Genomic DNA, 14880 nt, shown 5'->3' with positions numbered 1-14880 from the left:
AAATGACGTTTATTTCTCTTACTTTTAAAGGACGCGGACGGATGTTGCGATAGACGGGTAAATTTGAAAGCAGGCGAGAAGTGGGTGGTGCCAGAGTGAAAAAGAGCGGTAAGTGGCAATTGCAGCAATGCCGTCACCGATGAATAGAGGCTACTAGTATCTGACTGAGATCGGCCGCCAACTTGGTCGGCTTGAGAGAAGACATTAACGGTTGGTAATATAACAAGCTCTTCTTGCGGAATCTAATTTTTAACCAAGGCGCAGTTGGCAGCTACTTTAAACTTTGCCGGGCGGCAGCGTTCCTCTGCTTTTTCTCGGAGGAAAATTGATTTATTTTTATTTATTTATTTTAGTTTGTCAAGCCTGTATGAGAACACAAGTATAAGTATGAACATAACATGTAAGTATAAACAGGTATATACATAATAAATGAGTACGAATAAATGGAAACAGTGGGACAGGGACGGTAGGCACGCTGATGCGTTTATGAACGCCCCTTACAGACCTCTTAGGAATGCAGTGAGGTCCACAGTACATAGATTAAGGTTAAAGCTTTGGGGGTTTGAGGATGTAACTTTAAACTTAGACTGTCTACTACTGACCTCACCCCTTTCCCAAGAGGTCTATATGGGCGTGCATAAGCGCACCAATGTGCCTACCGTCCCTGTCCTATTGTTTTATTTTTCTTATATGTATCCATTTCATGTATTCATAACTATGTTTATACTTATACCTGTTATAATCGCTTGACAAATAAGTAAGAGTCTTCAAACTTGACAGCTTTAAGACTTGTGGATTTCAACCCCCCAAATTCCTCCTCCAGTCCGTGTTAGCTCAGGAATTCTGGGAGTTGAAGTCCACAAGTCTTAAACTTGCCAAGTTTGAAGACCCTTGATGTAACAACAGAGTCAGGTAGTGAGTTCCAGGCATTGACCACTCTGTTGCTGAAGTTGTATTTTCTGCAATCGAGTTTGGAGCGGTTTACTTTGAGTTTATATCTATTCTTTGCCCATGTGTTATTGTGGTTAAAGCTGAAGTAGTCATTGACAGGACATTGTAGCAGACAGTTTTGGGTACTAAGCTTAGGTCAGACCATAGGCGACGTAGTTCTAAGTTGTCTAGGCCCAAAATTTCAAGCCAGGTGGCATAATACTATTCCAAGCTATTTAAAGTTAATTAAATTTAATTTAAAAATTACAGCCACCGTCAGTTTTCCTTACATGAGAGAAAAATCTCCAGTTCTTTTCTGCCCCGAAGGAAAAATTAATTTTATATTACATATTCTAATTCGCTCTTACTTGCAAGCATTTGCTTTGCTTACCGCCAAATAAGTAGGTTCAACGTGACATTCCTCCTCGTGCCGTCTGAAGAGTGAATCCAGAAATCCCCTTTTGGGGAGGCTTCGTTCTGTTAAAAGAAGGCAAATTGTACACATCCCGAGATAACATTGCAGGATCCAATCTAGAAGTTCCCTGAAGAGATGGGTTCCATCATGATTCTGGAAGACCAAATCTCTAGTCCCAGTGAGTGACTCAGATTGGATCCTGCAGGTTTTGTTCAATCCAGGAATGTAAAGAGAGAGAAAAATATTCAGCAAATGCACTGTGCTCTTCCCCCACCCCCACTCCCCCACCCACCCCCGCAGTTTTCAAAAAGTCTCCCTTTGGTGGGTGCAGGACTGGGAGTGAGTTTTCTTTATAGCCAAGAGCTTTTCTCTGCTGAATCCTTTCCAGTATATTATCAGCAGAGGCTTTGCCACCCATCCATTTCAATCCTTTCTGCTGACCTGGACAGAACCATACCTGCTTTCCATTCTCCTACAAATTTACCAAAAGGTCGTGGTGTCCCTCTGTGTTACAGTTTTCCCTACAACAATGAGGCGTAGTTCAAGTACCAGTCGAATCAGCTGCCGGCAATCCAGCCAGGCACTGAGGGTGCAGGATACTAATAAAACGGGACTTCATACACCCAAAGGGTAAGGCATTCAGATTCCTTTACTTGAGGTGACATTCATTTACTTGGCTTAAATTCCAAAGGATGCCTGCTTGAAAGTATTAATGTCACTTGTGTTTATCCGTTACTGTTATTTAGGTATGTACAAAAATTTGTTAATTGGATAAATGCTAAAAGCTAGGATTAAAGTAAGATCTGTTCTTTAATTTACACATGCAGTAAATTAGAGTACAAAGTACATAAATATTAAGCAATAGAACTCATTAAAATCAAATATGTAGCAAAAATTAAAGAGCAGATAACTATGGCATATAAAGATGGCATATAAAGATGATTTCAGTTTTGGGTGGTTTTAATAATTTGTACAATTAAATATTTTCTTTTCAAGGCAAGACAGAAGGACAACTTTTGGAAAGCAGAGTGTGGGAAAGCACGTACCAGGGACATCAGAAAGAAAAGCCAGTTTTTTTGGCAGAAGGTAGTTCACATTTCACTTGGTAGGATTAACACTATAATGTTTCACTATCACTTCACCAGTATGTATCAAATCTTCATTCCACTAGAAGAAAGAGCATCAAGGATTTTGATAATTTTAAGTGCAGGAAAGACGTGCCCCAGAAGTGGGAAAAAGGTATTAGGATTTGTGCTAATATTCCTTTGTAAGTTCCTAGAGCTTTCGAGAATCAGCAGGAAAAATATGCTCTGGCCATTTTTGTAGTGGAACCTTAATATATCAGGTAAAGTCTGCTATAGGTCTCAGTTCAATGAAATTTGTATTAGTCTGCCTTATATTCACAATGTAAGGGATGGAAGTCTTTCAAATGACAAGCTTAATTGCCAGTCTTTTAAGTCTCACTTGTTGTTATAAATTGTATTTTCTATATTTAAATAGTTTTGTAGAGATAAAATGAATAATGCCATAATTAACCTGGATGCATATTTTGTGGTTTCAATTCTAGGACTAGTGGCCCTGGGAGCTTACGGAACAGCCAATATGGTGCTTTTGGAACTACAGAGAAAATCAAAGAGCCTAGACCACTTCATGACAAAACATTTATTCAACAATGTATCCGTCAACTTTCTGATGTATGCAGCACTTATTTAATTTAACTAGTTAAATCTCTTTTATCAGAATAAATTGTGCCTGTTGATCAATGACATTTGGAAAAAGCAAGGTAAAAATAGCCTAACGGGCCAAGAAACAATGGGCCATCCAGGTTTTTTAAAAGGTGTGAATTACGTTCACATTTTAAAATTACAAATGCTAGGAACTATTGGACTTTTTATACAAAAATGCATTTTATAGAACTGTCAGCAATGTATTTTAATTATGGCAAAAATATATGCAAATCTTTGTTGATTAAAATACATGATTAATCTACCAAGTTCTCTAATTGAACAATAATTTGGACCATAGAGAGATTTTGATTGCGCTGTAAACTGGCATAAAGTAAAACTTTTAATTTTTTTCCCAGTTTCTTACAACATATGGATATGGTCCTATAGTCACTGTGAAATCACTCCAAACTCCTTCTGTTAAGGACTTTGTGAAAATTTTCAGCTTTATTTATGAACAGTTTTGCCCTTCATATGACCTTTCGGGTTCCAAATTTGAAGAAGAAATCCCAAGAATATTCAAAGACCTTGGGTAAGTACAACCTCCCTATTTAATTAATCTCACTAATTAAAATGAATATAACTAAGAATATTTTGTGGATGATACATTTCTTGATTACATGCTAGAAAATTCTTCCAGAGTTTATCAAGGTTCGTTAATTATATTTCATTTTAATTTTGTAATATTTAGACAATATATTCTTACAAATAGTTAAACTGTATGTGTTACAGGTAGTCCCATTTAGCAATGGTGACAGGCAACTTGGTTGTTACGTAGTTGCTAAATAGAAAATCATATGGCCCCAGTTGTGCTTATGATTTCAGCTTTCTTTTGCTTTACAACATCAAAAGGATACAACCCCAAAGAAGCCAGATGAGCCCAAATGGCGGGGAAGGTTTCTGGTACTTGATTCACAAGGACATCGGGAAAAGGGCAAATTCTTCACTTCCCCGCTCATTGGAATGCTCAGCCTGTTGCTGAAATATTTAACAAGGGAAAATTGATGCTTATATTTACCTCCATTGGAGACATAGGGATTATATCGGGGTTGTCAAACTCATATCACGTGGCAGTGTCACGTGATGTATCGGGATTTTTTCTCCCTTCAATAAAACAGGTGTCGGCGTGGCCAGCAGCTGGGAGTTTGACAGCCCTGGATTACATGAAAGTAAACAGGCACAATGGAAATATACATTGAAAAAAATGCCCTTGTGCCAGCTGTTTGCCTGAACCCCTTAGTGGACAAAAAAAAAACCTGAATGTGTGAAACTGATTAAAGTCAAGCAAGTTACTAAAGTCACAGGCTGAGCTTGTCTAGCACGGACAACATGTACTAACACTGCAAAGATTGTAAATGTGGGCACTGCTCACAAAGTTACTTTTTCATCACTGTTGTAAAAACAATCACTGCCTGAGGCTAAATGAGGTCTACTTGTATTGTTAACAAGAAAATTACATAGATACTCCTAGAATGTCTGCCAGGAATTTAGCTTTGTTTGAAAGGAGACAACTTTATACAGCAAATATAACTAACTATATGTGTCCTCTCTACAAAGGATTCCTGACTTCAGTATAATATTGACAGCTGGGTTCACAAGCTGTTATTTTATACTGGCATGATTGTCTAGCTGTGTCCTATGTATATCTATATGATAGATAGATAGATAGATAGATAGATAGATAGATAGATAGATAGATAGATAGATTGAATGAATGAATTCTTTATTTGCCAAGTGTGATTGGACACACAAGGAATTTGTCTTGGTGCAAATGCTCTCAGTGTACATAAAAGATAAATTTGTTAGGAGTCAAGAATCAACAACACTTAATAATAGTCATAGGTACAATAAGCAATCAAATCGTACTAGGAAACAGTCAATATAAAGCTACAAAGTTACAGTCACAAGTGGGAGGAGATGGTTGATAAGGAATGATGAGATGATGATGGCATATAGAGAAAGAGAAAACTAAGTTGTTTATAAGAAAATACCAAAGGTGGGATTCTTAATATTCATTTTAATTAATTTTATAGAAAATAAAACTAAGTGGATCCTTTTTGGGTCTGAGTGTAGCTTGAATTGTATCTGGCATTTTCTTGAAAAAGTAAGTTTTTTACAGAAAACCTTTTTCTTACAGTTATCCATTTGCTTTGTCGAAAAGCTCTATGTATACAGTGGGTGCTCCTCATATGTGGCCTCAGATTGTAGCAGCTCTGGTCTGGCTGATAGATTGTTACAAGGTATTATAGATAACCAATTACATATATAGCCACATTTATAGGTATTTTATGGCATTTCATCTAATTTTGATCTGGTTATCAATATAGAAGTGATGCAGCTGGGTTAATGGAATTCTTGATGTTCTTGTGACTTTGATAGATTCTTTATAATATATAATGTACTGTTAGAGATATTGCACTTTTGTTGCCATATTATATTTTGTTGCCATCAAACAAATAGTAATAACAAATTTGCAGTCAGTAATGTTCAGGCCACATTTGAGTTATATGCCAGGAACTTACCAAAAAGTGGGTGAGACCCAGAACAAAAAAAAATTCATTAAAAATAAAATATGTGTTAATATAAATTCTAATAAATTTAATAATATTTCCTTTCTAGTTGGCAACAATCTTCATAAAAGTGGGTAGGGAAGCATAAATTGTATTCTGATTAATTCAGAAAAATAGCATGTATGCTCTACTAGTACAGTAGGAAACATTCATTGTGACTATGTCATTGTTTGTGTCTTACTCAGTTGTTTACTTATATGAAAGAAAAACCACAGTCATTTGATGAAGAACAGATTTTGGGAGAGACTGTAGATGGAATTTTGCATAACAAGGTATTTTAGCTCTTTCTCCCTAAATTGTGGAATGAATATTACTTGCTGGCAATAAAATAATGTTGTAAACCATGCACGTTTGCCTATGGAACTACCAGAGACAACAACTTGAAAGCAGCAAAGTAGTTTATTAACATACTTGCAAATATGGACGCAACAAAGCTGAACACAGAACGAAGCATGGAAGTCAGCTTATATTCCCTTACACAGACTCATCGTCCCCTCCCCTTGTCAGAAGAACATCCTGTCGAACCGTTTAGTCTACCCCCTTCCCCCAAAGCCTCCCTTTCCTCTAGCTATGTTTTCACAGTTTTTAACTATGCAATCCACTTTGTCTCACCTAAGCTCTACTGTTTCTGTTCTCTGTTTGCGGTTACAGCTGCCATCCGGTTTGCTAGGCTTGTGGTTTCACATTGCTAACATTTAATTTACATTGTAATTTACATTGTAAAATGTTCTTAAGAAGTAGGTATTACTATGAATCTTTTACCATTTGCTTTTTGTAGTTTTTCAAGCTTCTTTAAAAAATTGTTCACCAAGCTATTAATGTAGACAATTTGAAGACAATTTTTTCCAGATACATGCATTTATGCTAAGCATTTTAGAAACAATAGATACTCTGTCTTATTTTTGCATTTAATAGTTGTATTTTAATAGTTGTCTATATCAAAATTTGTTTATATCAGTGATGATTCTGATTAACATTTAGTATATGTTGCTTATGAAATCAGCAATAATAATATACAAGATGTATATTATGTGAAAACTTTTCTTAACAGAGAAAAAGCACACATATTCTGCAACGTAATACTGTTTAGCATATTTTTAAAAATTCCTAAAACTAAACTGATTTTACAATTATGTCCTCAGCTTTTTCTGGACTACTCTATAAAATGTTATGACCATTTCATGAAGGGTAGAGACAGTTTTGAAGAATTTGATGCTGAAATAGATTCCAAATTAAGTGAGTAATTTACATTGTAAAATGTTTTTTAAAAGTAGGTATTGCTATGAATCTTTTACCATTTGCTTTTTGTAGTTTTTCAAGCTTCTTTAAAAAAAATTGTTCACTAAGCAATTAATGTAGAATATTTCTGTTTAAACTCTAGTTCCTCCCCCCATCATCCCACTTAATCCCGGAATATGAGATTAAGTAAGTTTCTGTACTATTTCTCAAGATATTTACTTAGATACTAGAGCTCATGTGGTTAAGAAAAGTATTTTTGTGTTTAACTCCAGCAGGAGGTTGTTCCCACTCCCACCATTTTTTCCTCCTGTGATGCCCCAGATGGCATGGGAATCTCGTACTCCATAATGCTGTTCTGCTCCACACCCACATGCCCATAGCTCTTGCCCATCAGCTGCTTGGCTGGGATTCATGCCTCTTTCCACGTCATAGTCATGTTAGGTTTTCGCTTAGCAACAGCAACAGAGCCTGCCATTTTTTCCAGTACTAAGTAATGCAGTTGCATATTGTGGCACTTTATGACTACTTTACTTAGTGATGGAAATGCACTGAAATTATAACAATCTTTTAAAAAATGATTTAAATCTGATATTTAGTAAAGCAAAATGTCAACTTGTGCCCAGCGTATACTTTTTATCTCAATGACTTATTCTAATTAATAACTTCAGTTATAGAGCACTTGAGTGGTTGGAGGATTACTTTTATCTTTCTTTCAGAGGATCTGTTTCAGGTACATGAAAATCATTTAGCGGACTTAGAAGAAAAAGAAAAAAGGTTGAAGGAAGAGATTGCCAAGCGTGAAAAGGAAAGAGAAAGTGAACCAGTGAGTAACTGAGTACTGGCACACATAGCTCTGATGTATTTATAAGTCTGATTTTAATTAACAGACTACAATTTCCATCTTTTTGTATGAAAAAGGACCGTTTAGAGCAACTACGGAGCCTGAAATCATCTTTACAGGCAGATGGCAAACAATATGAGGCTTATATAGCCAGTTTGGAATCTCTCTCAAGCAGCCTCATTCAAAATATAAAGAGTATTACAGAGGAGCAAGAAGCTGCTGGTAAGGAGAAACTATTCAACATCACTAAATGTATAGTAACAATATAGTGTGTCTCACTATAATATTTTAAAAGAAAATATGAGTATTTCTCAGCTCGAAGGATTTAAGCTAGGGGTGTGAAACTCGTTTTCACTGAGGGCAACATCAGGGTTGTGTTTCATCTTGGGGCTGGAGTGGGCGTGGCCAGCTTGACATCACTCGTGTTGGAAGTTCCCGTGGCCCAGGTGCTCTGCCAGAGAAAATGGGCTCCCGAGCTCCGTTTTCGGCTGGAATAGCCTCCTGCAACCCTCTGCCAGCAAAAACGGAGCTTGGCATGTACTACGGGCCAGCCCTTCACTAATTCCAGGGTCCCCCAAGAGTCAGATCTAAGTACTCCATGGGCTGGATCTGGCCTCAGGCCTTGAGTTTGACACCCCTGATCTAAACAGAAGTAGAGAATTTAATTACATCTTTCTTACTACTACTAAGTTTCTCATGCCTTTTAGTAGATTCTTCTTATAAGATCTAGTTCCTAATATTTTTAAATTTGATCTAAGTATTTTATAATTTGATCTTAAGCTTCAACTTAACAATGTTTTAAAAAACTTACATGTTTTCCAAACAAGATTTTATTTTCCTTGAATTTTAGCCATGGAAATTGAAGCACTGAAACAGGAAAACTCACGTCTGGTGGTCATTTGTGATAATCAAAAGTATTCCACTGCAGATATTGAGAAACTGAATTCTGAAATAGAGGAGATGAAACAGACAGTAAATAAATTAACCAAGGAATTGGAAGTAGAGCAGCGGCAACTGTGGAATGAGGAATTAAAATATGCAAGAGGAAAAGAAGCAGTATGTATAGCTAAAACAAAAGTTTTGAGCATCTGACATTTGCATCTGGGAGACTAATATTTCTATTGCTGCTGCTTTATTTCGTATAAACTTAATTAAATAATATTTTATCCTGCTAATAGAGAAATAACTAGAATCTATAAGTGTCATTGTAAAAAGTTAATTTGCTGAAAAATATTTGTCTTTTCTGGAAATTTCTTAGGTCACCTTTTCTCTTTACTTCATCTAAAATCTGTGTTACTAATTTAATAAGTGCAGTGATTCATTAACAAATGTGGCGGGAGGGGTCATAGAGTGGGGCAGGACTCCCATCACAAATTTCTCACTGAACAACATCGATTTGGGGCTCAATTGTGGATGTAAGTTAAGAACTACCTGTACTGGATCTGCTTTGGACAAAAGACAGATGGCATCTGTCAGTAATGGTGTAGGCAGGGTCTCCTGCTTAGGCGGGGAGTTGGACTAGATGACTTACAAGATCCCTTCCAACACTATTATTCTGTATTAAAATACCTTGTATTTTTTTGTGACTTTTTGTGGGGTGGAGTTCACTAATATATTTTATAAAAGAATCTAATGAAAGCTTTACTTGCATCTCAAGCCATTTTTAAATCAATACCTTTATCTAAATTATTTTCAGACATGATTTTAATTTCTTTTTACATTTCTCTGCCATTCTTTCTTTCTGAAGCAAGATTTCATTTCATCTCCATCTAAATGAACCAGATTTTCCTCCTATATGCCAAATTCACAAGATTATGATCTAAAAAGGTCTTTGCTAATATTTATGCCTTAGTGGCCCAATCCAAAAATCTAAATCATATTTTTGAAAGGAACTATTTCACTCAGAAAAACAGGCACTCTTTAACTGCAAATTTCTGTCTCCATATATCAACCAACTTTAAATTGGTGATCAAATCAAAAGAGACAAAAACTTTTGATAATTTGTCTTGAGTATTTTTAATGTTTGTCAGAAGCTGGGAAGATAAAACAGCTTGTACTAACATTTAAATATAGGTATAGAAAAGACAAACTTTGAAAATGCAAAGAAATGCAAAACAATGCTGTGGTTATGAAGCAATTCCGGTTTTCATAGACTTCATCAGCTGTAAGGTTCTTAGGGTATGCTTCTTAATTTTGTTCATTCTTTATAGATTGAAGCAGATTTGACAGAATACCATAAATTGGCTCGAAAATTAAAACTAATTCCTACAAGTGCAGAGAATTCTGGTGATCATGATTTTGAAATTACATTCAATCCTGATGCAGGGCCTAATTGTCTGTTTAAGTACAGAACTCAGATTCGTGTAAGTATAAGCTCACTTTTCATATGAAGTTCTTTTAGATAATCACTTTCTTTCAATAAATGAACATAATACCTTAATAATACTTACAGGTGAAGTTCATTTCTCCTATCACAATGAGCGTCAAGGGAAATTAATATCTTATTTATTATGCAGAAAAATTGGTTTAAGTACTATGTATAGACTGGAATATGTTAATAAAGGCTTAAAAATATTTGCACATTAGGTTACGGATGCTCCCTTGGAACATCAACGGTTGAAAGGGCTTCTGCTATCTTGTTTTGTTAATCAACTTCCAATTGGCATCTGATTGGCTACTATGAGAAACAGAATGTTTGACTGATAGACAATTGGTCTGATCTAGCATGGCAATCTCTGTGGCTTTATAATATAAAACCACTCCCTGGAGTATGAACTAATGTAACAGTACTTGGAAAAGAATATTGCCTTATCGGTTTATAGGAAGATCTTTTCTATATTATCTGCATATGCCATTTATTTAAAGTATAAACCCCTTAACTGGATAACTTTACTGGAAAACTTTGTACTTTTTTCTTTATTGTGTTTATATAATTATGGCAGGCTCCCCTTCTGAATCTCATAAACAAGACAGAAGAAGAGATTGCAAATGCAACGAAGAGAAAAATTGACTTAGAAGATACCTTAGAACAGGTAACTTCCTAACTATCTCTGGTCTAGTGGAAAACCAGCTATACTGTATAATGTAATGCAACCTACTGTATATTAATCCTTGTTTATCCTTCTCTTATTCCTAATCATAATTCAGTGCTCAAAACAATATAGGGTTGCTAGGAAAGGAAAACAATAATGAAAAAAAATGTGGACAATGCAATCTAAATTTCTAGATGTTCAGTAGATATTCCTATAGATCTTCAAACTGTTCTGTATGTAAACTAAAAGATTTTCAAATGTGAAAGTGTCAGGATTCAGAATTCTTTTAATTATTTAATTAGTGTACTTTTTGCCTAAAAATGTAAACTTGAAAGCAAAGGATGTGAACTGGAGGCACCCTTGACTTTCAGTACTAACATCCCTTATTAAATAATATTCTTTAAGGTAAATACAATGGAAGCCGAACAAAACAGCATTATGAAAATGTTAAGAGAAGAAACACAAAAACTGGAAGATTTATGTCAGCAAAAAGCAAAGGTATTGTACTAAATATGATATATAAGAGCTTGTAAGTTCATCTCTATAGAATTCATTATTAAGAAGGTTTTTTTTCTGTTAAGAAATGTACACATAACATAAAGAAACATAGTAGCGTGTTGAGTAAGGTGCTTAACTAGAACTGGGAGAACTGGGGTTCTAATCTTTTCTGATTCATAAAAACTAGTTGGGTAAAGTATTTTCAAAAGTATTTTAGCTGTAATAAAAATTAATGATCTAAAAGACAAATACACTTCTAACAATATAGAACTGCAGCAATGTCACTATATTAAACTTATAATGCTCTCTTGCAATAGTCTACCTGTGTCATAAGCATATGATTTAGTTCTGAAGTATTAATCCATATACGTATTGCAGGAAGTTGTCGAAGAAGAAGAAAAGAGTAAGAAGGAGCTGGAATTGTTGGAGAAACATAAAAGTTTGCTTTATAATGGTGTCAATGAGGGTATCAGTGAAGCCACGAAGGAACTGCATGAAACCCGATGCCGGTTAGTTTAATTAAACAAAGATTTGACTTAGAGGGTTTTCTGAGTTGAACATATGTTTATTTATTCAACTTACAGTGCCACCCATCTTAGGTTGTGACTTTGGGCAATTTACAATTAAAATGTAAACAATTTTTTTTAGAAAAACCACAAAATAAAATAATCATACAAACAATAGGTAATAGGCAATGCAATACAAATATTAATCTTAGTTAAATGGGAACATTTTTAATGAAACATGTTTAGATTTTGGAATGCTACGTGTGTTAATTATTACAGGCTGTTTATACAAACCTTGAATTTATAGATGGAGGGACAGTTTTTCAATATAAATAATGCAATATTATCTTCTCCTTCCCTCTTCTGGTATTTACTCCTTAGATACCAAGTGGTTATGCAAACAACTTCAGAAGAGAAAAGGAAAATCGATAAAAATGTGCAGTATCTTCTGGAACTAATATTTACTCATCTTGAGACTGTTGAGGTAATTCAAGCTATTATATACTACTGAAACTCTCACTGTGTACCCTTTAAGTGGCTGAAAGTTGTATCAGGGCAGGGTTTTTTTCAATCAAAGTACCTCTTATGGGCTAATTTACAAAACACGGGGCCTCTCCTTCCCAAAAAGAGAGTGAAATTTAGGAAAGTTGTAGCTATTTCACTGCTGCTATAGGAGGCAGCTTCTCCTTCAGCACTGCTATCACACTGATCTCCACTCTCAAACTATCCCTTTCACTTACTTCAGGCTTCCTTCTCCTCATTTCTCAGTTCAATGGACAGGGGAGAGAAAGATAAACATTCATGTGTTACAAGAAAAAGGAAAGCTGGATAGGGATAACAATCCTTTAACAATGGAAGTACTTGAGAGATTTTGAGAAACAAATGGATCAGACATCGAACCAATTCAGTGACCCATCTCTTGATTCCTTAAGCAAGGCAGAGGATCTCTCTTTTTTTCCCCATAGTTGGACCATAACACAGAGAACCCAGTTGTTCGTTCCCCTTAAATCCAGCTGATTATTGCCCATCAAAAGACCTGCCTAGAGAAAACCATTTAGCACTTTCCTCAAAGTCTTAAGTTCTAGCTAATCATATTGGGAAAGACAAACATTCCCATACAGAAACAGCAACCTTCCTCCCACTTTCCCAGAAATATTTAAATAAATTCTAAAGGTGGTTGGATTCAAATGTATTTTCTTACAGTTTCTCTAATTTCTATTATGAGTAGAACAGGAAAGAAGACACTTTAAATCATCATTTAAATCCCCCTTCCCTACAACATAGAAGAAGGAAAAAGGGGCCAGGACAAGAAATCTTCCCTACGATTCTTCATGCCCCCAAATGCATAAGTAATTACAAAAATAAAATAAATAAAATGATGAAGCCTGTAATCCAGCTCCACCAACCAGTATAGGTTGCGCTGTACAATGGCACAGAAAATTTAGACAAATTCATGCCATCCCAAATCTCCAAATATTAGGAAAAGCAAATTGGTCCAGACAATCAAATATCTTATCAATGTTAGTGACATAGACCATGTGCATTTGGGAAAGTCGCTCTCTAGTGTTTTCATCATCTTCACTGGGTCCAAGAAAGAGCAATCTTTTGTGTCAAGCCTGATATTGAAGGGGATTTTTTCCTAGGGGACAGAAGTAAGGTATTATCTTTACCTGAAGAGATATAATCATTTGGAGGCTATTAACCAGGACCCTTTATAGTAAATTCAATTACTATTCTTAATGATTCTCCAGATTATTCTTTGATTCATATTTCAAGATTATCTTAAATGTTTCTGTAATTTTCTAAAATATATCCAAACATTCTAAAAGGGAATAGAGCACAATTCAGATGCAGAAGTTTGGGTTATATAGTAAAAGATTACCAAAATAGAGTAGGTCTGGCTGAATTTCTTATATATCTATATATTTTCATAATATATAATATTGTGTATTGGTCGCTCTCTGACTAGTGTATCAGATAAGTATCTGTCTCACCTGCTTTTTTAGTTAATTATGTGGTCACTTGTTGGTTCTGTGCATTATATCATAGTATTTTGATGTTTCTGCCATGGCTTTGATTGAGGCCTAAGCCACTTGGACAGTTTGATGTAGACTGGATATGGTCAGAGTAATAAAGATGTATCTGCTTGTTAATCTACTAAGTCTTATCAAGATCACTTTATGAATATTTTTACACTCTTGTTACCATGTGGATAAAATCTTTTTCTTTTTTTATGAGATTTTAGCAGTAATTGAAGACAAAGTTTATTCTGAAAGAGAAATGGTCTAGTTAGGCTATTAATTCCATTAAGCCTTAGGGGCTAAGGGTCACCTGTAGATAAATACAATATTTACTCTAAAAGTTCATTCTCTATAGTGGATAGAGTAAATTCATTCCTTTGTTATAATTTTGGGGGAGTTCCTATAACTTTTTGATGCCTGTATTGTGAAGTAGTGATGGAGAATGTTTGGTGACGTTCTCTGCCTATTCTTCCATTTTTACAAATCTGTTATTCAAGCCTATGGAAGTTTTTAAGAAATCTCTCACATTAAATTTCTGTTTTTATAACATTTAATAATTTTGTACTGGTTTTATAGAAAAAAATTGTCTACAGATAACAGCTGCATTTTACATTGCCTCTTATCATGCCAGTTATGCATTTATAAAATCAAAACTATAAGCACTAAAATATAATCTATAACCATTTTCTTCTAGAAATACTTGACTGAACAGAATATAAAAATTGACAGAGAATTCAATGAATTTATATCTCAAGATCCGCTGATGAATTTGAAAGAAATCCTAGATAATTACAAAAAGAAGATGAGTACCCTGTATACTTCAGACACATGAAAATATTATCTGTATAGTATAGAAATGCTCTAAAATGTTTGCTTGTTATGGCAGTGTTTTATAATGTTTGAATCGTACCTTCTGTTCATGTGATCTTTGGAGGCTATCTCTTTTATTATAATAGTTCAGTTATTAAAACCAATATTTACTTTTTGGATGCATAAATACATTAAGCCTTAAAACCTGACTCTGTTTTATGAGTATCAGTACATAGACTGATACAGTACATAGACTGATCAGTACATAGACTGATAAATGCTCATGGATTCAAA

At 34.9% G+C, this 14880-nt stretch overlaps 1 protein-coding gene across 3 annotated transcripts; it reads left to right on the top strand.

The window, feature by feature from the left end:
* The first annotated feature begins 29 nt into the window (after nt 1–29).
* NDC80 (NDC80 kinetochore complex component) lies at nt 30–14880 on the top strand. Of its 3 annotated transcripts, none has more exons than XM_087931144.1 (17): nt 30–108; nt 1861–1975; nt 2342–2431; nt 2913–3039; nt 3429–3601; nt 5207–5309; nt 5825–5911; nt 6782–6875; nt 7595–7701; nt 7797–7941; nt 8570–8775; nt 9930–10082; nt 10662–10751; nt 11157–11249; nt 11628–11758; nt 12137–12239; nt 14471–14880. In XM_087931144.1, exons 2-17 carry the CDS (start codon nt 1875–1877, stop codon nt 14606–14608), a joined length of 1941 nt encoding a protein of 646 aa, XP_087787270.1. In that variant the 5' UTR covers nt 30–108; nt 1861–1874; the 3' UTR covers nt 14609–14880. The 3 variants fall into 3 exon arrangements, with proteins under 3 accessions (XP_087787270.1, XP_026554938.1, XP_087787269.1); XM_026699153.2 differs by having other exon boundaries at nt 78–214; XM_087931143.1 differs by having other exon boundaries at nt 93–210.

This window comes from Pseudonaja textilis, chromosome 3, assembly GCF_049901715.1.
Source record: "Pseudonaja textilis isolate UNSWEBS1 chromosome 3, rPseTex1.2, whole genome shotgun sequence".
In the NCBI taxonomy this organism is placed as follows: domain Eukaryota; kingdom Metazoa; phylum Chordata; class Lepidosauria; order Squamata; family Elapidae; genus Pseudonaja; species Pseudonaja textilis.
Note: the sequence above shows the minus strand (reverse complement) of the source record. Positions and strands in the feature narration are given on the sequence as shown.